The 25,675-nt window shown below is 42.2% G+C and overlaps 1 protein-coding gene across 7 annotated transcripts in view; it reads left to right on the top strand.

The window, feature by feature from the left end:
- LOC139102746 (cyclic nucleotide-gated channel alpha-3) overlaps window positions 1–22,804 on the top strand; it is a 136,124-nt gene extending 113,320 nt beyond the window's left edge. For 3 of the 7 annotated variants that reach the window (XM_070656864.1, XM_070656863.1, XM_070656868.1), the window contains exons 10-16: window positions 1,663–1,803; window positions 6,516–6,668; window positions 8,531–8,680; window positions 13,669–13,836; window positions 19,196–19,516; window positions 22,129–22,477; window positions 22,667–22,804. In XM_070656864.1, the coding sequence (XP_070512965.1) occupies window positions 1,663–1,803; window positions 6,516–6,668; window positions 8,531–8,680; window positions 13,669–13,836; window positions 19,196–19,516; window positions 22,129–22,397 (1,202 nt within the window). In that variant the 3' untranslated portion in view covers window positions 22,398–22,477; window positions 22,667–22,804. The remainder of the gene's footprint in view (window positions 1–1,662; window positions 1,804–6,515; window positions 6,669–8,530; window positions 8,681–13,668; window positions 13,837–19,195; window positions 19,517–22,128; window positions 22,478–22,666) is intronic. The other 4 variants (XM_070656869.1, XM_070656865.1, XM_070656866.1 and 1 more) reach the window with 4 other exon arrangements.
- Window positions 22,805–25,675: the final 2,871 nt, after the last annotated feature.

Here is a 25,675-nt window from a genome sequence, read left to right as displayed (position 1 = left end):
CCAACGGTGGAACGCAAGCTTTCGACTCCCGTCGCCATTTTCTCTAGAGACAGGCGCAATTTTTCTTTTTGTCTTACGTTGCTTTCGCGAATCCATGCGTGCGATGCCACAAACCGACGCTAAATCCTCAGATGATCCGAGTGTACGAGTATATTTCTGCTACGCGTAACAGGGTCGTCGAAACATTTACTCAACGCTGCTTGCCATCAAGAACTTTAGCTGAAACCGTGCTACGTGCGCATGCCGTACTTTCTTCAAGTGGAACTACGTCGTAAAAGTACTTGCAAAATTACGTTCTGTCACCGAAATAGTTTGGCACGACGGGCACGTTTCCGCCATTTTTCACGCAATTTTGCAAATCTCTCTCTTTTTTTTTTTTTATTTTATTTTTTATTTCACATACATTTGTATCCGCGATGTTACCCGCGACTGCATTAATTTTAAAATAAGATAAAACTACATGGGGTTTACTAGCAGCGTCAGTCTCGTTCAAACTAATCTTGTTGACTCTATAATTTATCTCTCGTGCAAATAAATTTTTTAAACGCAACGTCACATACTTTAGATAGAATTAAATGTTGAATTATCTTATCAGTTTACAGCCAAGTATTTAAATCTCGTTGAATATTTTTTGCCTATTAATATTACAATACACGTATATTATACTTAACGGCATTACATTTAAGTAAATGCCTCTGTTCCACTTTGCCGCAGCAATGTAACAGAGATCGGTGCTCGTAAAACCGTAGCCGTATCTTAGCTTTCCATTTAGTTGCGTTGCTTATTGATCGTGCGACCCGCGCAGCGATCGCACGACGGATATATCGCGATATCGCTATATTAACAGATCTCATCGACGCTTTCCTCGCCGTCCTCGTGAAATGGACAAGAACGAGGATCGCACGGGAAGAGAATTCTTTTTGTCCTCATACGTTTCAATTAACTGATAGCCGCGGCAATACGGTCTTTACCACGATCAAAAGTTAGTTCCTTGCGGGAGATATAAGTGCATCGAGAAAATATATAGCATTAAATTATATACGTGCTTCGTTAATTTACAATCGGCGTGCGATTTAATTAAAGTGATCGAAAAGGGATTCGTTAAGCCGGGGCAAAGCGTTGCGCCTCGACAATAAAACGTCGCTCTTATGGAATCGTAATTTAATGGTAAAAAGTTTAATACTTCGGCGCCGGTGCCTACATTCGTAATGCGTTTATTCGTTGAATCATTCAGCTCGCGAGGTCACGCGGGACCAAGGGCGACGTACTATTTTATCAACTTTAATCGCCAATATTGACCGCGACGATTAATAATCATCGAACGCTTCATTTGTATAATAACGTATTATCACGTTCTCGAATTAGCAAATGGAACGGTTTCACGCGAGATTTTCGATGCTTAAATGATAATTAGTTGAACTCGGGGAACATATATATTACCGGAAACGGTGTCATATATACATAAATTGGCTCGTGGAGAATTAATATCTCATTTGCTGCAGCGCGAATGATCGCGTGACAGATGTTACCGTGATAAACGCGGGAAAATTGATAAAAATTAAGTCGAGATAATTAAATCGTTACGGGCATTTATGAATAATTATTGTTCCACCGCCACTTGGTATTGTACATGCGTTTTAACAGAAATTTTTACGGTTGCAGCGAAGCTGGATGGCGTCAAGACTTACATGCGGATGAGGAGAGTGCCGAATCATTTGCAGGTTAAAGTTATCAAGTGGTTCGACTATTTGTGGCTGACGCAGAAGTGCTCCGACGAAGAGAAAGCAGTGAGTTGTCTTCCAGGTAAGTTTCACTTGCATACGTATTTAAAAAAAAAAAAATATATGCACCTATTAATTTGCTGATAAACCACTAGAAACTAACGTGTGCATTATTGTTCGCAAAATGTTATTCGCGAATTTAGAGCTATATTTTTTACGGAGAAAAAAAAAAATACCCGCGCTCGTGTACTGTTATTTTTAACGTAAGTGATTTATGAAAGGCAAGTAATGTAATTAACGCAGTCGTAATTAGTTATTTTTATATGGATCATTAATCTTCTCTTCGCCCCGTAGTTATCGTTATTAATGCGCAATATAGAAGAGATGCGGGCGCAAATTTACTTTCATAAGCGCGAGATATATGAAAATCCGGCTGCGCGGCCGTGGCTGTAACTTTATGATATTTATATAAGTCTGCAGAATCTATGCGGGCGCGGTTAAGTAAGGCTATTCCGCGAGGCGTGTAATTTAATACACGTGGTAATTAATGTAACTTCGTCCACTGCGAAAATCTTGAATAAGGCTTTAAATTTTTCACTTATTAATCGAATAACGGCGGGTTACAAGTTGCGGCGCCGGCGAGTGTTTACGAGCAATGAAACGATATCGCCGCCTTTCCGCCGGTGTTAACGTTATATAATTTCACGGAAAACATTTGATCTCATAACGCGCGCTGGCAGGATCCGCAAACTAAAACGCGAGCAAAGCGACGCGTAAGCAAGGCTAACGTGTACGGGTTGTTCCAACGTTGGTCGCCTTTTAATGCAAACCGCGCGAGAGCAAACGGTCGCGGGCGAGTTTTCGCTCGGGTGTCTCCCGCAAAAGGGCGAGATAAAAGTGCACGCTGGAAGCTCCCGACTTATCCGAAAATTATAATTTACTCGGTCCCACCCCCACGGCCGTTAAATCCATTCTCTTTGTGACGCAGTAAACAATTTGCGTAAGTGGCATTTGCATCATAAATAGGAAAACACATCGATTTACACATGATACCGATATGCAAACGCATCTTCTATTATCCGTTATCGCGCGGACTGCGCTGCATATTAGAAATTAAATGTTTATTTTTATGTTAAATAAACTTATTCGTTGCGCGGTGCAGTTTACATGGTAAACAGGAAAGCAAATCGACTTGTATATGAAAGCGCTATTTTAATAATGATACTTTTATACACGGCTCCATTTTTATTCATTTCGAGATATTGGGTTTTAAAGTTAAATAAAGAAGGGAAATTTAGGAGTTGAAATATTTGAAAAAAAAATTTCCCCGAGAGGGTTTATTTTTCAAATATTTTAACCCGTAAATTTATTTTCTTTTTTTAATTTAGTTTCATGATTTAATATCACAAAATTAAATTATTATGTATTATTGTGAAGATTTATCTCGTAACGATACACATATATTTGCTTTTGTTTTTACTTCAGCACAAAATTACGCGTTTCTTTTTGCGACAAACGTGTCGATTTATTACGTAATTTATAATAATGTAATATGCACGATTAATTTTTGAATCAATTATTTCTTCATTGCTTGTAAAATGTAGGAAATTCGTAAATATTGCAAATCTACAATATTTCCGAATCGATTATCGAGGAAATACTTCGAGTCCATCGTTGAAATAAATGATAATATTTTTATCGAAATATAAAGTTCTCGCAGTTGTGCTAGTAAAGCAGCGCAATAATGATTCTATCACTGGCGACATACTATAAAAGAGACTATATGCAACATAAAACGCAGGGTGTATAGAAGCAAATAAACTAGAAGAACAGGGGATCCATGCACAGGGCCGGGTAACACAGGAGGACTTACGTTGAAATTTATTACACGAGATATACAAGAGTGCTTAACGCAAAGTCAAGCTCTCTCTAAGAAGAAAATTGTCAGTTTTTTTTTTCCTTTTCTTTTTTTTCTAATTTTTTTTATATTTTCGCGAACCTCTAAAAAACTGTTTTTTATTTCGCGTTCGAGAAAATAATTGCCTCCATGCAACGTGCGTTCTTTCGCAGCTTGACGTAAAGTTTTCAATTGTTTTCCTGGCACATTTTAAGGGACCTCTTCATAATCGCTCAGCTGACAACTGTGGAAAAGGATCTCCATAATAAAGCAGCTGGCTTTTGCATTAACCACTCTTCCGCGAGTCCTTTTGTTTCTTAAATGGAGAAAAATGTATTTCGCGTTGCTCCGTTTTTTTTTTCTTTTTTTTTCGTTTTACCCGACTATTGTAATAACGTCCCCTCATTCAATAGGAGTAGAATCGGAATTTAGACACGGTTAACGTGACGCAGTCTAGAACATAGAACATTAAAGTGGGAATAAATGGCCGAGGAGCAACGTTATTATTTCACCGCGAAAGCGGAATGCGCTTCTCAGATGAGTTTCCGCGAGGGTGAAAGCGAGGAACGCGCGGACAACATCCTGAAAATCGTTTCGTTCGAATGGCGCACATTTCTCATCCGATAAACCTGCCGTAAGACGCGAGCTGTAAACTCTCCAAGTATTGTATAACGCGCGGCATAACGAGAGGTTGAAAATTGAATATTAGCGCGAGATGAAAAACTGTCGGCCATTACGATACGAAGGTTTTTCGTATTACGTTGTTTAATCGGTTGTTACGCGAGCGATAAAAGTTTCAAGAAATAATGACGTCGAAGACCCACGGATATACGTCTCTATAAAGTACCGAATGATTTTCCGACGGGTAATTAATTTGAACTTTTAAAACGCTTTATAATTAAATACCACTTTAATTTCGAGTTACGTCTTTGAGAGATTTTCCTTTCGCGAAGCGCAAAAAGTCGAACCGCCTCTAAAAGTTTTACAACTTACCTCAATAAAACGTTAGAACGTTGCCTAAAAGGGATATATCTTTCCTTTGATTATCAATGAAATATAATAACACGTAGAGTACATCATCGACGCGAAATAAAACAGCTGGCACGGACATTTTTTTCCTGGCGTTTAATGATTGAATTACATCGGCACCGAGACGAGCAATTAGGCTGCATTACGTGTTATACATATAATATAATCGCGCGCGGCAAGAAACGTGTCGCGATCGAAGAGGAAAGTTTCAGGAAAAATTAAAAATTCCAGCACGTCTTTCGATATTTGCAACAGCTTGCGCAATGACAATTAACGCTAATTTGCGGAGGTTAATGCTAATTACGCAGCTGCATTGCCGCAATAATAACAATAGTAACGTCGTAGCGCATTGCGTATATGTACATCGTAGAGCAGATATGGCATTTTCTGCGGCGAAAGCGGCTAGCGTACGTAATTCTAGGCATGCGGAGGCAGGGGATAAAAGAACGGGGAGAAATCAGTCTTCGGCAAACCGGGCCGGCGCGGTATATACATTCGGCACATGTGAAACTCGACGCACACGACGCTGTAATAAAGTCACGTTCGCTAGCTGCCGCTGCCATATCTGCCTTTCAGCGTACACTTGCATGGTAGACGGAGGTTCTGGGTTAACTATCAATTTCTGGTGCATGCTCAGCTATAATTATTCCAGCAACAATAGTAACAGTATGTTAAGCTTCATCCTGTTAATCAAGGATTCATGCGGGTAATAATGCCAAGCCGATAAATCTTATTTTGTGAAACTGCGATTAATCCGCCAAGTCGGATATATTAATGAATTAATCCAACATTTATTTACGATAGACATTTAATGGATATAATTGCCTGTAAATTAATTAATTTATAAATTAATATTAGCATTAATTTGTTATTTAATATCATGTAATATTTTTCGCCAAGAATGGGCATTCGCGCGCGGAAATGCGGAGCTGTCGCGCAGTCGAATCATTATTTGATTTAAAAAATAATTAGATTTATACAACAAATTAATAAATACTTTAATAGGAAATGTCTCTTTGTTATGTATTTTAAAAGAATACAAACATTGATGTTTAATGGAAATTTAAATTAAATAATGAATATTGGAACTCGAAGCATTTTAACTTTATAACGAAAATTGTTTTAAATTAATACAAACTTGTGTAAAAACAATAATTTTATATTCTCTGCGAGATACTTGTATTTTAATAAGTTTCTTATTCTTTTAAGTTTTATATATTTATATAATTTTTAGTTAAAATGTATGTAGGTCGATCGTTTATCAAGATTCTCTTTAATTGGCTACTTTTGCTGGCCGCGCGTGTAATTGTAACTAAGATTTTCACCTACAAAAGAAGTACGTTTTTCATGTACAAAAAAGTGTCTCTGGCTAATGAGACGTCACTTTGGCAAAAGAAAAAAAAAAGAGGAAAAAAAAACACCTCTTCTTTTTAGAACAGTTTCACTCTTTGAAGTTTTGGATGAAGTTGCCGTGCAACAGAAACAGTCCTCTAGCGCTTGGCGACTTCCGCCGTTGTTGTGCAACGATGTAAATTGTTGCGCACAAAAGTTTCAACGCCGCATCGCGTGAAAGAAATTCTAAATATCAAGTGAGAAATATATAAAATGCCTGACGCAAACTAGGGGCGAAAGAGGAGACGTTTCGTGTAGATATTTGTAATTTTAAATTAATTAAAAAAAAAAAAAATGAATACCTACGCTTTTCTGCACGTCGTTATAACCGATCCGGGATCGTTCGCGGTGCACGTTCCGCGTGGCGAAAGTATAAACTGCACTCTCCGGAATTAATTCGGAGATTCTGATTCCTCGGCGTTCTCTTCCCCCCCTTTTTTTTTCTTTGCACTTTATCGCCACCCCCTTTTTTGCAGATAAGCTGAAGGCTGAAATCGCGATAAACGTACACCTGGACACGCTGAAGAGGGTCGAAATCTTCCAGAATACGGAGGCTGGCTTCCTGTGCGAGCTTGTGCTACGACTACGGCCCGTTCTTTTCTCACCTGGCGACTACATCTGCCGGAAAGGTAAGTCGTCCGGTCATCGTTCTACCAGCGGCTACTTCCGGCGCGGTGCATTAGGTCGGGGGCTTGTATTTTATATCCACTTCCTGTTGCGAGCCGCTTTAGCGAGGGGAAAGAAAAAAAAATTAATCCCGCAAGTTAGGATTTAGTTAAAAATGCGGCAAAATATCTCGTCGTTAGCAGTTGGCTGAGTTCATTCTCGTCGCCATTTACGATCCCCCGAGGAGTGCGAACCCTTGATACCTCTCGAGGCCTCTTCCCATCCCCGCGATTTCTCCTCGGATTTGGTGTGTCCTGCTTATGAAAGCACGCAGCGTTGGAAGCACGCCAAACTACGTAGCGCGGTTGTGAAAAATGGTTACTCGTGCCTTTTCTCTCTCTCTCTCTCTCTCTTTTCCTATGCCGTCACCGGAGACCATCTCTGGTAGACGAATATTTTTATTTTACGGCTAAAAAAGTGACTGCCACGCTCGTTATTAACGCGATAGAAGGAAGCACGAGCTGCCACTGTTTGTTCTCTGCATAACTACTTCGGTATAGTCCAGTCGTATACAGAAGCGGCTCGTAAATTCTAACGACTAACATCGCCATTCGATACACAGTTTCCGAAAATATATTTCTTGTATAAGTGCAGCAAAATTTAATATCGTTTAAAAAAAAAAAAAAAAAAAAAAAAAATCTGAAGACGCAGGTCTACTGTTGTATTAAAAATATACGTAAAATAAAAGTAGTCACCTCTTTTTTTTCTCTTTTAACTTATCTCACGAAGCGAATTAAAATCTACGATGATTTAAATGACAATATTCGGGAAGCAGTTATTCTTTCGATATCGAGAAGTCTAGTTCTCTGGAACGGAACCTGCTGAAAAATACGACCTCGCTATCTATTTTTGAATATTTATGGCGCATTAGAGAAACTCGGTATCCGCCTTGTACATCGCTCGCAAATAAAAGCTCACGCTATTACGCCCGGCATTTTTATCGGTATATTTAGTATCTGTTCTCGATACTCGTAAGCTGTCGCGGGAATAATTTCAAAGCGGCGCGGAAGGCCGAGAACCGAATCGTCTTTCCTCGCGGATCGTTTGCCTTTCATCCACTTTATCCTCTCAATAGGGTTTCTTTTCACTACCGGCAAAATGACCGCCATGTGCGCGTAGGAATGCGGGGTGCAATACTTTCCCTTTGATGGGCGAGCTCCTTCCTCGCCACGCTTCTAGCGCTACGGTTGGAATTATGACTGAGCGTTACTACTTGCCGGACAAATGACGGCCGTTCCCCTCCGTATCCTGTTGCGCGCTTTTGTACTATCTTTTTTTTATATTTTTATTTTTTTTTATTTTTTTTTTTTATTAAAGTCAACACCTTCAACGTTAATTAATTATATTAGTTTTCCTCGACGTGTCATATTTTAGAAAAAGACAAAATAATCAAAATTGCACGTGTGCGCAGTGGGTCCGTTTATAAATTCTCAACTTACGGCAAACGTTATACAATGACAAAAGTAGGATCGGTGGAACGATGGCCGCACATTACTAGGTGTAAAGAAAAAGCTATCAGCCCTTGTCGTATACTTTGTGATATACCAACCAGCTCTGCGCTTGTACCAGCGGCTTATTATTTTTATAGACTCGTAAAGCGAGATATCTCGAATTTATGTTAAGTACATTCGCAAAACTTTATATAGAAGACGTCTCGGAGAGAGAGAAAACGCGACTTGTAACGCCGTTTCCTTTATACCAGCTTCATTGTCGGGGATGATAATATTCACGTATAATAATACGCGTTTTGATAAAGATTTAGAATTGAAGATAGAACCGCGGAATAATCAGCGTTCGCTTAGATGTGATTTTTGTGCGATTACAGGTGAGGTGGGAAAGGAGATGTACATAGTGAATAGGGGCCGACTGCAGGTGGTGGCCGACAACGGGAAGACGGTGCTCGCCACCCTTAAGGCGGGTTCCTACTTCGGGGAGATCAGCATTCTCAATATGGGGACCGCAGGTAAAGAGTGCGGTAAATATTCCAAACGGACCAGGGGCCCGTGAGCTGTCCCCCTTCGTTTTTCACGATCACGTTTTCACGTTTCACGTTCTTACCACTCTGTGAGAGGGCAAGCCGTCGAGCCGGTATGAGCCGATCTAAAAACGATCTCTCTTGCAATTTTTCACTATCTCTCTTTTTCTCGCAGACTTGTCCTACTTGTCGATCTTCACCTTTTTAATCGCGATCGACGTTCATGCAACGACGTTCCGCACGGTGAACGAGGCTAAAATATCTACGTCGGTTTATTCATCTATGAAAAATTAGCATTGACAAGTGAGAATATTAATTATCGCTTAGCTTCGGGGAATAATGATACCTTGGTCTTTGAAGTGAGGAAAATTACAACGTGAACGATACTTGAGAAAACACCGGAGTACATTTTTTTTTTTTTATTTAAATTGTATATCACTGAGACATGCGCCTTATTATTTAATTAATCATGAGATTTTCTTATTACTCGACGACACAATTATCTCGTATTTCTCACAACTCTTAAATCTGCTAGATAAATAATACGGATTAAATATTACATTATTAAATGCATGTCCCAGGTGTTTTCCAAATAAAGTGTAATCCTTAAGTTACATTTTAAACAAAATTAAACGCAAATTTTAGATTCACGCGAATGTAAAATAAATGAAAAGGGAATCAAAGGAATTTTAGCTTATCCGTTATCACAGTTGTGATATTATTTTTTTTTCCCAAACACGTCGAAAGACGAGCTTTATCTAATTTAACTGTGGTTGATGTTACATTATCTACTTTACAATTTTACTGGCTGCATATAATATTTTCTTATTATACACAAGCTTTATTACAGAATTTATGGCACGTGTAGTTGCGTACGCAAATTTATTGCAAAATATGATTATTTCAATTTCAAGTTTTTTATGTATTAATATCGTATCGTTTTTAAACGTGAAATAGAAGAAAAACCAAATGACGAAAATAGGAAAAACGTAGAGAAACAATTTTTGTTATTAAAAAATGTATATAAAGCAATTCGATAAATGACGAGATAAATGAGTCTCGCTAGATTAATTTCGTGCTACGCGCGGTTTAACTATATTGAATGACCAAACAGCAGCCAACAGGGCAAAACTGCAAATATTCCGTCGCATTTATTTGCGCGCATGTTGACAAAAGAAAATTAGCCGAGTAAAATATTTTCTCCTTTTTTTTTTTTTTCTTTTCTTTTTTGTTTTTACAACGTGATAGCGAAACCGTCTTTCAAAGCGCGACGAAATCACTCGTGCGTCTTTTAGGATTTCGTCATTGTTCACGAGAACGAAGGAAAAAAAATAAAAAAAATAAAACAGGATTGGCTATGCAAAGTATCGCTCCAATTTCTCTGCATCGACAATCCTATTGCCCCCGTCTGTCAGGATAGAGCCCGTCCGCGCGCACGAGATCGATGGCGGGTCTCATTCTTGTTTTCGAGGACCGAGCTCCCCTCGAATAACTCTCGTCGAGACGAAAAAAATAAACGTCCAACGGCCGCCAACGCGTATAAAGAGTCGTCTCGTAGACGGCACGAACTTTATTCTTCTATCGAACTTCTTTCAGAAAACTCTTTCTCTGAACGAACATTGCATTCGCGAAGAAACTTGAGGCTAATAAGAGCCAGGTTTTGGTCGCCTGATCCGAATAATCTTAATTCACTTGAAATTGAATTCTTTCGTCCCGTATTTTTAAAGAATTATTCGTGCAGTAATTAAATAAAAAAGAGAAAAAAAGAAAAGAAAGTCTAAACCTTTACGATGCTCTCTATGTTTTTCGCAAATCTATTAATATAGAATTTTCTTCTTATTTATTTGCCGGCGGCCACGTCAATTTATCTATTTAGCAAACACGGGCTCTACAACTCCGCCATGCATTGTGTATAGAAATATAAAAAAAACCGAGTAATATTGTCTCGCGAAATGCGTAAAAAGCTTTCCACGGGCTGTTACTCGCAGATAACAGGATGCCGTTACCAGGATATTGCTGTGAATTCCGCGGGCGCTTTCAGTCGCGCGAACGTATCAATCGCATTTGAATTTTGTATTGTGTTTGCATTGAGTTAGAAATTTTATAACGCTGCTTATCTAGTAAACAGTAACAGTTAATTGAATTCTGCGAGCAAACGCGGCGGAGTCTGTCGTTGCGAGACCGTCGACGCGTCTCGAGTAAGGCCCGTGACACGTATTGCCCTTTAGCCTCCACCCTACTTCAGTCTTTCTCACGGTTACTGTACCACGCCATTTTCTTTTCTTTTATTTTTATTTTATCTTATTTTTTTTTCTTTTTTTATTTACGATCGACCGGGACGACCATCCGAATTTTAGCGCACGTCGTAAAATATCCGATTAAGGCCTTCTTTTTTTTTTTACGGCGCCTTTACGGATTACCGCGAATCATTGAGGACGCTCGCGTTACCGAGAGAAATATAAAAAACGAAAAGATATGATACGGACCGAATCGATGACGTGATCGAAATTATTCATTAGCTCTTCTTCCTTTTGTTCGACGCGCGGAGGATGCCAGTCGAACGAAATAGCAGACGCTCCAGCCTCTCACAAGGCGTGCCGGTCGATAAAGTTTTGATGAATCATATTTTTAGCCAGTTCGTACTCACAGTTTCTATCTCGCTTCCGTAGCTCTATTAGAGGAAATAGCTTAGAGCTGGATCGATTCAGATCTATTTCCTTAGTCGCGCCCCTTTCAGCATCGCATCTTTGACTCTTACAATCGGCGCTGCAGCATCACGCTGAGACTTGTCACGTTTCTTTTTCTTGTATTTGCATACCTACTGACTGTTACTTATTGTAATCGAATGGCAGCATTTGTAAAGGACCGGTTTAGTTTCTTTTTTTTTTTTTTTCTACATGAACCTCGCGGCAATCGATTATTTGCAGATTCGGCGCGGATAAATGATGAAAATTCCTTTCGCAAATCTTTATTCCGAAGTCTTTCGATGAAAATTATTACTAACGCGTAACAGTCGTTTACAAATGCTTCTTACAAGCATCTTCATTCTCACGCGGTATTACCATATACTATTCATTGCACCATTCACGTATCTGTCTCACAGTCGCCATCACTCCCTGATGTAGGCTCTTATTGATGATTGTCATTTTTACTGCTGTAATGCTGATTTCATACTTATTGACCTGCATTCGGATCCGCCAATTATTACTAATAATTATATATATATATATATATATATATATATATATATATATATATATATATACTTATATATATATATATTTATACATATGTATATTGTATACACACAAACACACACGTATAAGTTGATTATAGTAGTTTCTAGTGTCCAGTATAACTTTGGCTACCTCCATTCGCGAAGTAAGATAGCCAACTTTGCTGACTCTTGGTTTCGGGCAAGAAGCAAAGACCTTGCTGGCAAGGGAAAGCAAAATAGACTATCTTTCTTCAAAAATACATATCCACATGTCGAAAATTGATATATTGTACAAACGTAATTTATTGCGAACAAAATCTGATAAACGAAGATTCTAGGAAGAGAAACTACAGCGAACACATCTCGATTACACTAATCAGAGACAAAGAAAATGTAAAGGTACTTTAGAAAGTGACTCGCACGTTGTCTATTTATCGCGCGAAGATTACGTATCGTCAATTAGCCGCGAAATCTCGTATCCGACGGCACCGTAGCCTAACAATTGCCAAAGTCGTTAAAGCGCCTCGCCTATTCGCGCGGTCTAAAAACTGTAACGTAACACGGTGTTCGAAAGACCCGGTGAAATATCATCTTACTCGACACATCTCGCGAATAGCTGACGAAGTAAAATGCTTTTAGCCGACTTATATCCCCCCGATGTCGGGAGTTATTTCGAAGAAAGCCGTTCGAAATAAGTAATTCGGATATTCGAGCGCGGTATGGAAGTCCGAGTTTTCCGCCCGCGAGGATTCCTCCGATATACGGCGAACGACCGTGGGACGAAAGCCCGGACCCGGACTTTTGAAATGTGAAAACTTTCTGAATAATATATGGCGCGATGGGGGTGGTTCGCAATTCCCGGCGTGATAGAGAAAACGCACACGGCGTGCGGTAATTACCGCGACGAAAGACCTCGGCGCGAGCGCGCGCGGGAGCATAATTTTCAATCAACTGCAAAGAATTTCCTCGTCGCCTCTTAAGCTTAATTATTACAATTTGTATTACGGCTCAGGTGCGCTCGCAGCATGCTAATGAAGCGGAACTTCCGAACGTAGCATTTATCTGACGGTTAAATCTCCCTCGCCCGGTAATTTATAATGTTTACCAGGCGGCTTCTGTTATTGGGACGTTTCAGACCACGCGCGACGTCTGTAGTCTGAACCAATTACGCTCTTCGTTACCTTGTTAATTACGCGTCCCTTTACGGTGGCATATAAAATATCGTTGACACCAATTAAAGTCGTAAACAGTGGCTCGGCCGCGTCATTATTACATTTTGAGCAAACTACTTTATTAACGCCCCCGGTCCGCCGGGGTTTTCCCGCCTCCCCCTTGCCGAAAGCTAAGTACATTTTATTCCGCGGGAGGCTGCAATTTACGCGAATGAAATAACATTGTGTCGGAAGCGGATTAAAAATATTCGGTCATGTACCGTGAAATTAATCAGGCGGATAAACGCCGGGACGATCTCCGAAAAAGTCGGGGGAGACCGAGCCGTGACGGCGCGATTGATTAACGTGCGATATCGAATCCGTAACGAGCCCGATCGATCTAAATTTTACGGGTGAACAAAGAAATGCGAGCGAAACTTAGAGAATACGTGGAGACATTGTGACCGCGACGGGAAACACGTGGCATCCGAGGTTTGAGAGGACGGACGCGAGTGTTCTGCTGTAGATAAAACCGGAACGATCGAGATATCGATCACGGCGCGGTTACATAAGAAAGCTTGATGCATCCCGATAACCAATAAATGGCTACATCGACGCAGGTAACCGGCGAACAGCCAGCGTGCGCTCGGTCGGCTACTCGGACCTCTTCGTCCTCAGCAAGAAGGACATGTGGGACGTGCTCAAGGAGTATCCAGCTGCCAGGGTGCGCCTCGAAGCCATCGCAGTCAAGAGGCTGGAGAAGTACAAGAGAGCTCCTTTGGAGAAAGGTGAGTCGAGCTTGTCTCTCTCGTTCGCGCATCAAGTGTATACACAAACAGCTATCATATTTCTTTAACGGCGCCAGATAGATGAAGGCAAATCGATTGGGTCATCTTATCTCGAAGCGCGGCCCGATAATCGAAACAAACTTTCGTAACTCTCCTCGAAAAGAAAAAGAAAAAAAAAAAAAAGGTTGAAAAAGCTTCCGAAAATAGTCCAACCAAATTTCCTCCCGGACTTTGCAGCTTAGATCCGACTACTAGTCGCGGAAAATGAAAAGAAAAACCGGCGGATTTACAAAAGTTTCCAGTTATTCTCGCGAATCGGCTGATGTTTTCCTCATTTTGTTTAACGACGAAACTTTAACGAACGTGAAAAGTAAGCTATGATCGCTTGTCAATTATCGACATTCGAAGGTAAGCTCGCCCGCGTTCCCTTCTACGTAGGTATAACGATTTCTTTTTATTTCAGTCTTAGGTGTGTTTCGCGAATGATTCTAAAGTCATCCGCGCGAGCCGCTTAAGGTACGCGAGTACCGCCGAGACTTCGAAGTCGCGTTGAAAATACGCTTAAAACTCCATTTCAATTCACCCATCATAGCGAAGCAGGTTCGAATGCGACTGCGTGTCTCGCGAACAGCTTTGGCGCACAACCGAAACGCCCCGAATGCCTGAAACTTTCCTCGTTACCATCGTTAAAATAGCTAGACTCGCGGAAGTTTACGCGCCCTCGGCGAGGTAAGTTCTTCGGGACGCGGATGCCATCCGGAGAACTTGGTCCCAAGACCAAGAATGGGGGATTCCATCAAGATATGGCTCGTCGCTGCTACGGCGCATTAACGAATTAACCGTCGTAGAAACGCTAGACTGAAGTTTCGAGTATAATGATCGTTAAAGATGTCTTTGAAGCGGATACCTTTGTATCGCGCTCTCGCGTGACAGCTCAGAAAAGACGAGCTGCCGATTCGACACTCGTACTGATTACTTCGGGGCTCATTATTTGTCGCAGTTGAAATTAAAGCTCAGACTCCTTGCGAGCGTCATTAAAATTAATTAGCAATTTTTGTATTAACTTTCTTTTTGTCAATTTGCTTGATCGGAATTAATTGTATTATCCTTTTACAGTATAAATTTTTATATTCCTTTGAAAAACGAAAAATAGCCAACAGTTTGATAAAAGTACGCTCGAAGTCAAAGAACGTTCTCTCTATTGTCTACATTCTCTTTTTCTCTTTTAGATTGCGCGATGACTATAGTAAAATACATGTTCGCATAAAAAAAAAAATATATATATATATATTCACTACCGACTTTGCCTCGAGGGTTGTATGATATAAAAGTCTACGTTATACCGCTCTCTTTTTATTTCCAAAAAACCATCGTTCCAAATATTCTTTTCGACCTCAATTTTTGCTGGGGAAAAAAAAGGGGAAAAAAACAACCGAAAAAGGAAAGAAAAAATCGCTCGCGGTGCTCTCCACATAATCCCCTCTCATTTCTTCTGCAGACGTAACGAGCGTCTAATGCAAGTTGGCTGTCGCTCGTGGAAAGTCGGTTTTTAAAACCGCGGCCTTTACAGAAAAAGTTTTTCAAAAAGTGACACTCGACGCTGAAGAATGTATCAGCGAAAAACGCGACGTCTAAAAGCGCATAGAATTTTCTAACGACCCACCCGGGTCTAAGCCGCCCGAGATAATTGAGGCAATACTAATTGCGGGTTTAGATCCGCGTTAATGCGCCCCGAGTAAGCAATTATTTTGTAACGGTGTTAGGTACTCGGCAAGATCGCTGGTTGTAAGATCGAGCCACCGCAAGCGTTTGAATCTTCCGGCACAAAGGGAAATAATCTGAACTTTCGCTGCGGGTGGTTGCCAGGTGAAACCTCAACAACTCCATTCGACGGGAGGCAATTTTCTTTTTCTTTTACGAGGGATTCGAAACTGTGCGCGGGATAAGCGACTGTATTACGTTTGCTTGCGCTCGAAAGTTTTCGCGCGTAACGCGGCAGCGAGCTCCGCCACCTTGCACGTCAGAAGGGTGGCTTTATGCGCGCGCGGGTCGCAGTTTCGAATTAATTAATTAAACTCCTGGGCTCGCCGCTACACCCCATTACCGGCATACGCCGACGAAAATCTTTTGAACCGGGCGGAATCGCGTCTCCGCCTCGTCGAGCCTTTTCACCGCGACCAAGCCGCGCGATCCTCGATACCGTTAATGTCTCCAAGGATTTTCAATCGTCGAACTTTGGTCAAGCTTTTGAAAGATGTATTCCGCAGTGGCGCGCAAGTTTCAATACGCGCTTAGCATCGAATACGCCTACGTTGCATCTTCGAACTGAGACGAACTAAGACCGAGCCGTAAAGTAAGAAATCTAAACTTGAATATAAAAAGCGAGCGATTAATAAAACACATGCGATAAATTTTTTTCTTTTTTTTTTAATCTGTAAAGCGTTGTTCGACTATTACAAAATGCGTTAATATAATACATTTGTCGCTTTCGCGTCGAAAAATATTTAAATTGTCTACGTGTGTGTAGTATGCGTAGAAGTGATTTTTACGTGGGAAACATCACGCCGTCCCGATTCCACCCCGCTAAATTCCACCGCCGCCACTGTTTTACATGTTTCCCTCATACGTCTCATTTGCTTAATGCACGCAGGGTGTACGTGAGATGGAAATTAGACGGTCGCGTTTAACGTTAAATAGACGACGGCGAACACCGCTATCGCGACGGAGATATCTCTATCTTGGGGATTTACTCATCCGCATGCGAAATGTTTTCGTGACCTAATTCTCGGCGTAAAAGCGCCAAGAATGAACGGGGCGAGTGCTCGGCGGCAAAAGTCGATGCCACGTTGATGGAGATAAATGGGGAAGGCTACGGCAATTCTTTCTTTCCGGGGTGTCCCGTTGATCCGAAATACGCGGAAACCGGCGGTCGGAATGCCGCGATATGGCGGTATTATCAACCTCGGTCTATAGCTCGGCATGCTCGCCGGTTGAGTATCCCCCGGTCTACTTTCCGTTTCCTAACGAAATATGTGCGGTGGTACACGGAAACATCCGCGGGACCATTGTCCTTCCAACCATAAATTCCAGAAGGCGAATTAAGAAAAACGAAGAGAAATGTCGGGCTTTATTCGCGATCGAAAGTTCAAAAATGTCTCTTTCTACATAAATACAAGAAGTAAAAATAAAATGGGAAAAAGTTGCGCGACACATTAAATAAAATTATATAAATTATTTGCAAGGAAGAAAAAAAAAAAAAAAAGTTACATGTCGACACCATTCGCGAAGAGCTCACGTTCGAAATTTTATATAACTCTCAATGTTCTTCGTTTCCTTGCACTCTCCCTTTTTTTTTTTTTTTTTTTTTTTGGAAACGCAAGCTATCACCAGTCTATCGCCACATTTCTCGGCAACGCGCTTCCGCCGCTGAAATTTATTTCGTTTATAAACTTTTTGAACCATTCATCACTATCAGAACGACGGGGCTTCATTCGACACTCATCCTGCCGGCGCGGCCCGATGCACTTTCGCCATGGGGGGATGACGTGTGAGAAATTAGGACGCTGTAATAAGTATAATGCGTAACGTGAGTTACGGCGGTGAAACGCGGAAAAGAAGGTAGAGGAGCGAGTAGACGACGCCAAGAACTATCCGACGGCTTATCGCGCAATCAACACGTCTGCTAATTAATACGATACGAAGGTGAACGACGCCTTCCGTGACGTTGCAAATTCATAAAAAAAAAAAAAAAAAATTGCACGTGACTTGGCGAGTCGCAGATCAAGGAGAGAACTAGGCGTTTGAAGGAGCAAAACCGCGTGAGCGGTAGCACGGCCGCATGAAATGAACGACTTACATACACAAAGACTTTTTAATTGAATTAGCCTCAAAGAGTCTCATGCGTCACGAAAATAACAATTTTTTTTCCGACTTATCGTCCGGTATTAACATCTTGATCCGCGATTTATCTTCCATGGCGTTGTGATATTTAAAGGTCACTTTAATTACGATGGGTTTTTTTAATTTAAGTGACCCAAACCCACGTACAGATAATTAACTACGCCCGTTAAAATCGGCTTGCCGGGAAATGTTCGCGAAAAGGAGAAAGTGGGAAGCGCAAATACGTTTCTAATTCGTTACTCTGCATAATTCGCTATTTTGCAGCTCACATCTTTCCACCCACGAATACCTGTTATCAATTTTGCATAAATGCAAATAGAACATAGATAAAACGCTCGTTAGACGATTCCGCCGTATAATTCGATGCACGCGTGCAGTTTAGATATGTTTATCGTATTTTATTACAATTATACGGCTTGCGCTACGGATTCGATTAATTCACCGATTACGCTTTTTGGAAACGTACGACTGTTATAAAGTTCTATCTCGACTTCTAATTGTACATTATTTGAAATGGGCTTTTGACGTAATTGACGCAAGTTCTTTGGCAATTAATATGCCCTCGTGCGATAATGATATTGTCGCGAAACGGAAGCCCATTACCTAAGCCCAAGCCAAAGGTCGTGCGTTCCAATTGAAGGATTCGCGTCAAGGTGAAATAGCACACCATTGACGCTACAGAATACAGTCAGAGTCGGCTAAATGTCAACGCACTCCGAAAGCGGAAATTCGAGAGCACGTACGGATCGTATCGGGCAGGACGTGAGTAAACACGATGCATGGGTAACTCGCATTGCGAATGAATAATATTCGAAATAAACGGCTAGTTCTCTCTCTCTTTCTCTTTCTCTCTCCCGTGGTTTTCCCGTATTTCGTTAATTCTAGCGACACTCCCGATGAGCTTTTTCATGCACGACGGCGGTTTCACTTCCGGCAAGAAAAGAGGAAAAAATGACAGAGATAATATCGCCGGCTCACATTTTTTTCCGGCTGGATCGTCGCAAGGGGTTTTTTTTCTTTTTTTTTTTCTTTTTTTTCTTTTTTATTTTATCCGTGGAAAAGCAGACATTTGGTCGAAGATGAAACTCGGGGCTCGTGAACGAAATGCAGAATGTACTACTTCTACGCTAATTAAATCAGAATAAATCTGCGAAAATATTCATTATCCTATTACGTCAAAACTTGTTTATCTACATAAAACGGTTTGCCATAAATAGAGCGTATTAAATGCGCCCCACACATTCACATTTAACTTTTAAGCTATTTTCTTCTGGAATCGGCTCACGCTGCAACGATAAATAGGTATCTTTTTTTTTTTTAATGTAATCAGTTCCTCTATAATTTTTTTATCAGTTGAAAAAGGAAAGGAGAAAAAAAAAAAAGAAAAGATAATGTGTAAACTGTTTGAATAATCCCCGGTACCCTGGAGCTGTGGCTAAAGCGAGGTGTAAATTTCCAGTTGCCATGGGCAGATGCCAAAGCACGCCCGGGCTGGTGGAATCGCGGGGGCGCGTGTCGCTGGAGGATATGTGGATATCGCCGATCGACCTTAAGTCCACCCACCCGTACTCGACCGCCGCCTCGTTGTTCTCGCCGAGCCCGAGTCCGGTGACGTCTCGCGCCATGACGGGCACCGTGGCCGACGCGAACAACGTGCCCAGGGGTACGGAGAGCCCGATGAGCGGGGCCAGCAGCGGCCCCAGCAGCGAGGACCAAACAGCCAGGGCGCCTCCATCAGCCGCCACCCAAGCCTCTACCGGCAGGCAGTCCACCCACTCCGGTGAGTTCTCCTCGTTCACCCTCATATGCGAAGAAGCTCACATCTATTTTCAAACCTCCATTGGGATTAAACGCAACTCTCTCGAAAGAAATTTTTCAACTTCCAATTGCACCTCGAGTCCGCGACTCGTAATCTCCTTACGATCTAACTGTAGTCGATGATGATGTAATTAACAGCTGTAATTCAATTTAAATTGCGTACTATGCCATTTAGTTACTTACTCACTTACTTACTTACTTGATAAAGTAAAGTAAAAAAAAAAAAGAAAATTAATAAGAGGAGTTGATATAAGAGAAATTTGGATTATCAAATAAAAATTAAAGATGACACAGTTGTTAACGTAAATAAAAAAAAAATAGAGGGAAAAAAAAATGGCTTGAAAGTAAATAACGAGAAATATAACGGAAGCATTGAGAGTGAAATAGGTGAATTTATCCTGCGGAGTTGGAGTGGATTCGATATATAATGATTTATGAAAAGTAGCGGATATTTCTGTAAGCACTCGAAACGTCGAGTAATCACGTAAATTGTATTTCCTGATCGTCGCTAAAATGCCTGGGATACGCGAATGGAAATTTCATCCTATCCCAATCACGTTTGATATCGCGTAAATTATGTTTCGTAGGACAAATTTCATATCGGATTTATTTTGAAAGTATCATCGATCGTTACCACCGCCGGCGATTTTTCCTGCGATAAGTATTATACCGGGGTATATAAATCATTGCTGATAACGGGGACCGGCGATGTGCTCTCGCGCAAACTGCTGACGCAAAACCGTAGTTTCTTATAGACTATAAGACTTGGCGATTAAGTGAAGCGCGAACACGGAGAGAATAGGAAGACCTTCGGTGGCCTCTCACTTTCTAGTCATCAATATTTCACGTTCCATAAAAGCTTTTTTAGAAAGGCCATATAACGTTTGTACCATAAACCAGCGATGTCGTTACGTTCGATTGAACGTTTTGTAATAAGTTTCATCCCGGAGATATTTTCAGAACAAAAGACTCGTGAAACGCATGCACACACGTGTTACGTGGCGCAAGCGCATGCTGTACGGCGAAGATTCCGCCCGCGCGGCATTATGGAAATTTGTCATCATTCATGATATCCGTGGAAATTCATTTTATTGTTTATCGCATGCGATTCATTTATCTCGGCGAATTTAATCGTCGTATTTGAATAAGCTTTAATTGTTTATCATAGCTTATGAAGAGAAAGATTGATGAACCGTGCGAGCATTGTGCGCGTCCCCCGGAAGAGACTTTATCGCGCCTTTATAAACGAGCGAGCGATTTCAGTCGCAATCTCCGCGCCGCGATCGGATTAGAATTCCGCGGGACGGCGGATCTCATTGCGAATCAAATCTAACCGGACGTGAATAACGGGGCGAGCGTTACCCTGTCGCCTTTATCGGCGGCCGTAAAACGGCAACAAAAAAAAAAAAGAAAAAGAAAAAAAAGGTAAATTCAGAAATATCGCGGGGAATAATGAATGACGAGCGCGATGCTCGGCGCCACTCGTAAAATACCGGCCGACCATTAACCCCGATAGATACGATAGGTAGTAACGATTTTAACGTGTTTCTGCCGACGTTTATATGTCGTTCGGGGAATAAAAGCCTCCACCCGCCCTCCCTCCGCCTTTGCGCGCGCGAACTGGAAATTCCACTGGTAATCGAGCGTTTCCGTTTAGGGGGTGTATATTGAACGAAACGCGGTATGACGCCGGGGGGAGAGGACAGGGTTACTCCCCCTCTCCCCCCCCCGCAATTAAAGCGACAGATTTCGCTGCGGGCGGTAACAAATCGGATGCGAATCGACAACGAACTGATAGTGATTTAACCGACGAAATATTACCAAGTGTAATTACCGCTCCGCAGGCTACTGCCGGATAAAATGGGTACCCGGAAATAGCGCCGCAATTCCGTGCCGAAATCGAACGTTGACGCGGGGAGAAGTGACACGATCAAGACGAGTCTCTATTAGACAATACGCCCGGCACGCTCAATGGCCAGGACGATGCAATTCCTGAATTAGTTAGCAGTTTGCTTAATGCTAATTCTCGTACGTATCAACCCCTCAATGCGACCGGGACAGAGGGTTCATCTTGTATGCGAATTCTATTATCGCGCTAGTGCAACTGTTGCGAGAGAGAAATACTAATCGCGCGCATTAATCAACATCAGTGAATCACAAAGACCCGCCCGCGCGGAGACGCGTTCGAGGATTCATTTCGCATTCGTACTCGCCGACCGGTGCCGCGCTAAGTGCTGAACTCGTTTGTTGCTCTTTCCATGCTCCTCATTTAACTTTCAACGATTGATAATTGCGCACGCTTGTACCATGCCGGCAGACTGAAAGACGAAACTTTCTATTCGCAAACGTATGTAGCAGTATACGCGTATTATATACATGTGCTGTAGGTAAATCTTTCGCATACGCGCGATCTCCGTATTAAACGAGAGACAAGGAATGGGAAAATAACCATCTCTTTTAATTTTTCACTCGGCATTGCTCACCTAATGTGAATACTTTCACGTTTGTTTTCCCACAAAAGTACAGAATACCAATTTTGAAAAAGACACGATTTTTACGAACATCTTTTTTCAGGCATGACCTGCAACAGCATGACGCAGCTGGTGAGCGAGGGTACAACGCCCTTATTTGGCACCCACGAGGCACTGCTGGCCGAGATACAGCGTCTCCGCGAGCGCTTGAAATGCCTGGAAACTGAGAACGCAACGATGAGCATCAAACTGAACCAGCAACAGTGGGAAGTCGAGCATCGGCTGGCCGAAATCGAGATGCAGATCTGCGGGGCAAGTTCGACCTCGAGTGTCGAGGACAACAACGAGAGAAACCGGGAGAGCATTATTTAACGAGAAACAATGCCGCGAGAGCGCGGCAAGACCAAGATCGAGCGGATACGCCACTACCTCGCCGGAGCAACTGATACCAGGTATATTCATGCTATTCGAGTTTACTTTTTTTTCGCTTTTTCTATTATTTTATTGCGTATTTTATTATTGCGTATTTAATTATTTTTCTTCTGTGCATTTTCAGTTTTGTAACATCAAACATTCAACGCGCATGATACAGCGATAATAATACTAATTATAATAATAATAATTAATCGATCCTGGTTCAGGTACGGCAATCAGGAGGCACCGGACGACGCTAAGGTCTTGAGTGACACCAAGTCGATTGGTAGCCTGAGCCAACACCTGTTCGAGAGCGACGAAGACGAGCGTTACTACGGTACCTGCAACGGCTATGTCTCGCAGCCCGGCAGCAAGTCGAATCTGCTGCTGTGCAGCGAGTGCGACCAGAAGACGCACACCTGCACCTACCAGCCGCAAACACCTGAGGCGCACGTCGGCAGATACGTGGAGGAACGCGTGGACGAACGACACCAAGAGCCGGGAACCTCTCGAGCCTACAGAAGCCCGGTGAAGCTGTCCTCCCCGCGCTCATACCGGCCAGATCAGGATCGCGTGGCGCCGACCTCGTCGCCGCGTTCGTATCGCGATCCAGAGCCGGTGCCAATTATGTCACCTCGATCTTACCGAACGCAGGAGCCCCAGCGACGTAGATGGACCGCCAAAGACGCGGACGATCGAGGTGACGTCGACAGAGGCGAGTACCTCGACCAGTTCTGGTCCAAGGATTGAGCAAGTTCGTTTCGCTTTGCTTCATTAATTTCAATGGTTTCGGTGTTCTCCGATGTTCCGATGTTCTTCTCATCGTCCGGTATACTGTCTTTTTATTCCGGCATTTTAATCCGCAACCCTCACTTCTTCTTGGTAAAAGAATTTCTATTTCTGCCTCATCCTTTCTTATTATTACATTGCATACCCTTTAAGTTTTAACTTCGTTATTAAAATAGATATTATCCTAGCAAACGTAGAATATTATGGTAACATTCCAACGTTGCAATACTACTAAAATTCATCTAGCATGCTCGCAAAATAATTTTCGCAAATATCTAGCTTTATTTCCTTTCGCTTCTCGCACGCCTCCGCACATTCTCCTTGATAATTTCACCACTGTTTGCATCCGCTGGCGCTTCGCGCGATCTTCGAGGCGACTGCCGTCCTCGGGGATTGCAACTCAGGCGACGATCTTAGATCGCGCGTGACAGCCATCAAGTTAACCCTGCAATCTACTCACAGACCGCCAGAGCCCGATCTGCGAACTCTGTCGAGGTAACGGCCACGTCGTCGTGCACTGCGAGCACTGCGACTTCTCCAGCGACGGCGATTTAATCTGCTTCCGGTGTCAGAGCGACGAGGGCTCGTCGAACGGTCAGATCTGCCCGCGCTGCGAGCGGGAGGTCGGAGTAACGTCGAGCACCGGCAGATCCGGGTCCAGCGACGAAGGGAACGACAAGTATCCGGTGGACGCCGTGGTGAAGATCCAGCTGAACGACCGGACGATCGACATTGACTCCGACGAGACCCCCGAGAGCGAAAGCTCAGGCAATTATCATCCCCAGAGGGACGCGATGGAGCGACTTGACACCATCGTCGAGTCGAAGGGTGACACTGCCAGCGAAAACGACGAGGATAACGGCGGCGGTACGAAGCTCAACGGTACCACTAGCGCAAAGTATCTCAATTATATGATCGTGCTATTCCTGTAAATAAAAGAACGTTCAAGTAGATGCGGCCGGACCCGCGGTATCCTACGCGGAACTTTGTAAATTATATCAAATCGTGGAAGCAACAGTTTTTTTTTTTAATCGCTTTATCTCACCCCAATCTTCCGGATTAATTATCTCAGCTGTAAGTTGATCGAGAAACGGCTGAAGTAGCTTTTAAACGTAAAATTCTGGCGTCGCTCACCGCTGGGAAACGCTTTTATGATTTCACGTTGACTGGCAGTTAAATATACCTTATTACTCATCTGCGACGCGTCACGATCAATCCGCAAAATTGGACGGCCATCGCTGAATCACTTGCGAACCGATGACACTAACGATAAAAGGAGCCGCGCGGCTCCAGCCGCACTGTAAATAAACTGCCACTGGATATAATTGATCCGTACAATATAGGACCGTATAGATTAATTAATAGATAGCTCGTAATAGTTAAGATGCAGATCAAGCGAGGCGGAATGAGAGGAAGAAAGATACGGAGTGTGTATGTGTGCGTGCGTATACCATGTTCGACGCGCAGTATTGTCATGAGCTGAGATCCGTGACGCAACGGTCGACACGTTTTGATGTGCGATTCTTACAGCGGGTGTGTGCAAAGATTATAATTACTCAGTCGCGCAATTACTTAATCATCTCACGTTGTTGTACGTCAATGATTTAGATTAAAATTTATACACTTTGCCTTTCGAGTGAGCGACCAAAGACGGAACAGAATTAGAATATAGCTTGCTGATTGTTACTAGTAATCGGAAACAACTTTAACTTTTTTTTTTTTTTTTTTTTTTTTTTTTTTCATTAATTGGCTCAACATTTTTCTCTAATATGTTAAGGCTTGATGGTTTGCAAAAATTGTTAAAGAGAGGAGAGGTATTGATCGCAAGTAATTACGATTCTTGCACAAACTTCTACTGACTCATGTTTGGGACCAACTAAAGCCATCACCCACATCGCTGCTTCCGACTTCCGCTTCCACCTGTGATCTTCACTTATTAATTCGATAAAAAGAAAGAGGCAGAGGGGGGGAATTTAAAATACGTTGAATTCCGGATAACCTTTTGATCCTGAAAATCAGCAGCATCTTTATAATGTACCGAGACGGTCGAACGGAGTACTTTATTCTCTCACAATCAGTAGCGAAGAAGGCGGGACAAAAGAACGCGTTTAGAGGCGATACACGAGCGCGCGATTCCAGCGGATCTCATAAAAAAGAGAGTAGGAAGGATATTAGGGACGATCTCGTTCTCCTCCCACGTTTGTAGCACTCGGCGGTTTATTTTTTTTTTTTTTTATAAATTATGAAATAAGGTCCTTTACTAGACGTGTACGTTTTTTAATGTTCACTTCCAAATTTCGCGAGTATCCCGACGTGTCTGAAATTTTTCCGGGATGTCGAAGAACCGCTCGAATTTAATATGAATTTGGTATAGACCTGCCGCATGCCAGATAATTCATTTTACATCTGAATTACATCGGTGTCAATCTCTAAAGCTCGAGGAGCTT

The sequence above is a fragment of the Cardiocondyla obscurior genome, linkage group LG05 (assembly GCF_019399895.1).
Source record: "Cardiocondyla obscurior isolate alpha-2009 linkage group LG05, Cobs3.1, whole genome shotgun sequence".
Taxonomy (NCBI): domain Eukaryota; kingdom Metazoa; phylum Arthropoda; class Insecta; order Hymenoptera; family Formicidae; genus Cardiocondyla; species Cardiocondyla obscurior.
The sequence above is the reverse complement of the archived record's forward strand: the minus strand, read 5'-3'. Positions and strand labels throughout refer to the sequence as shown.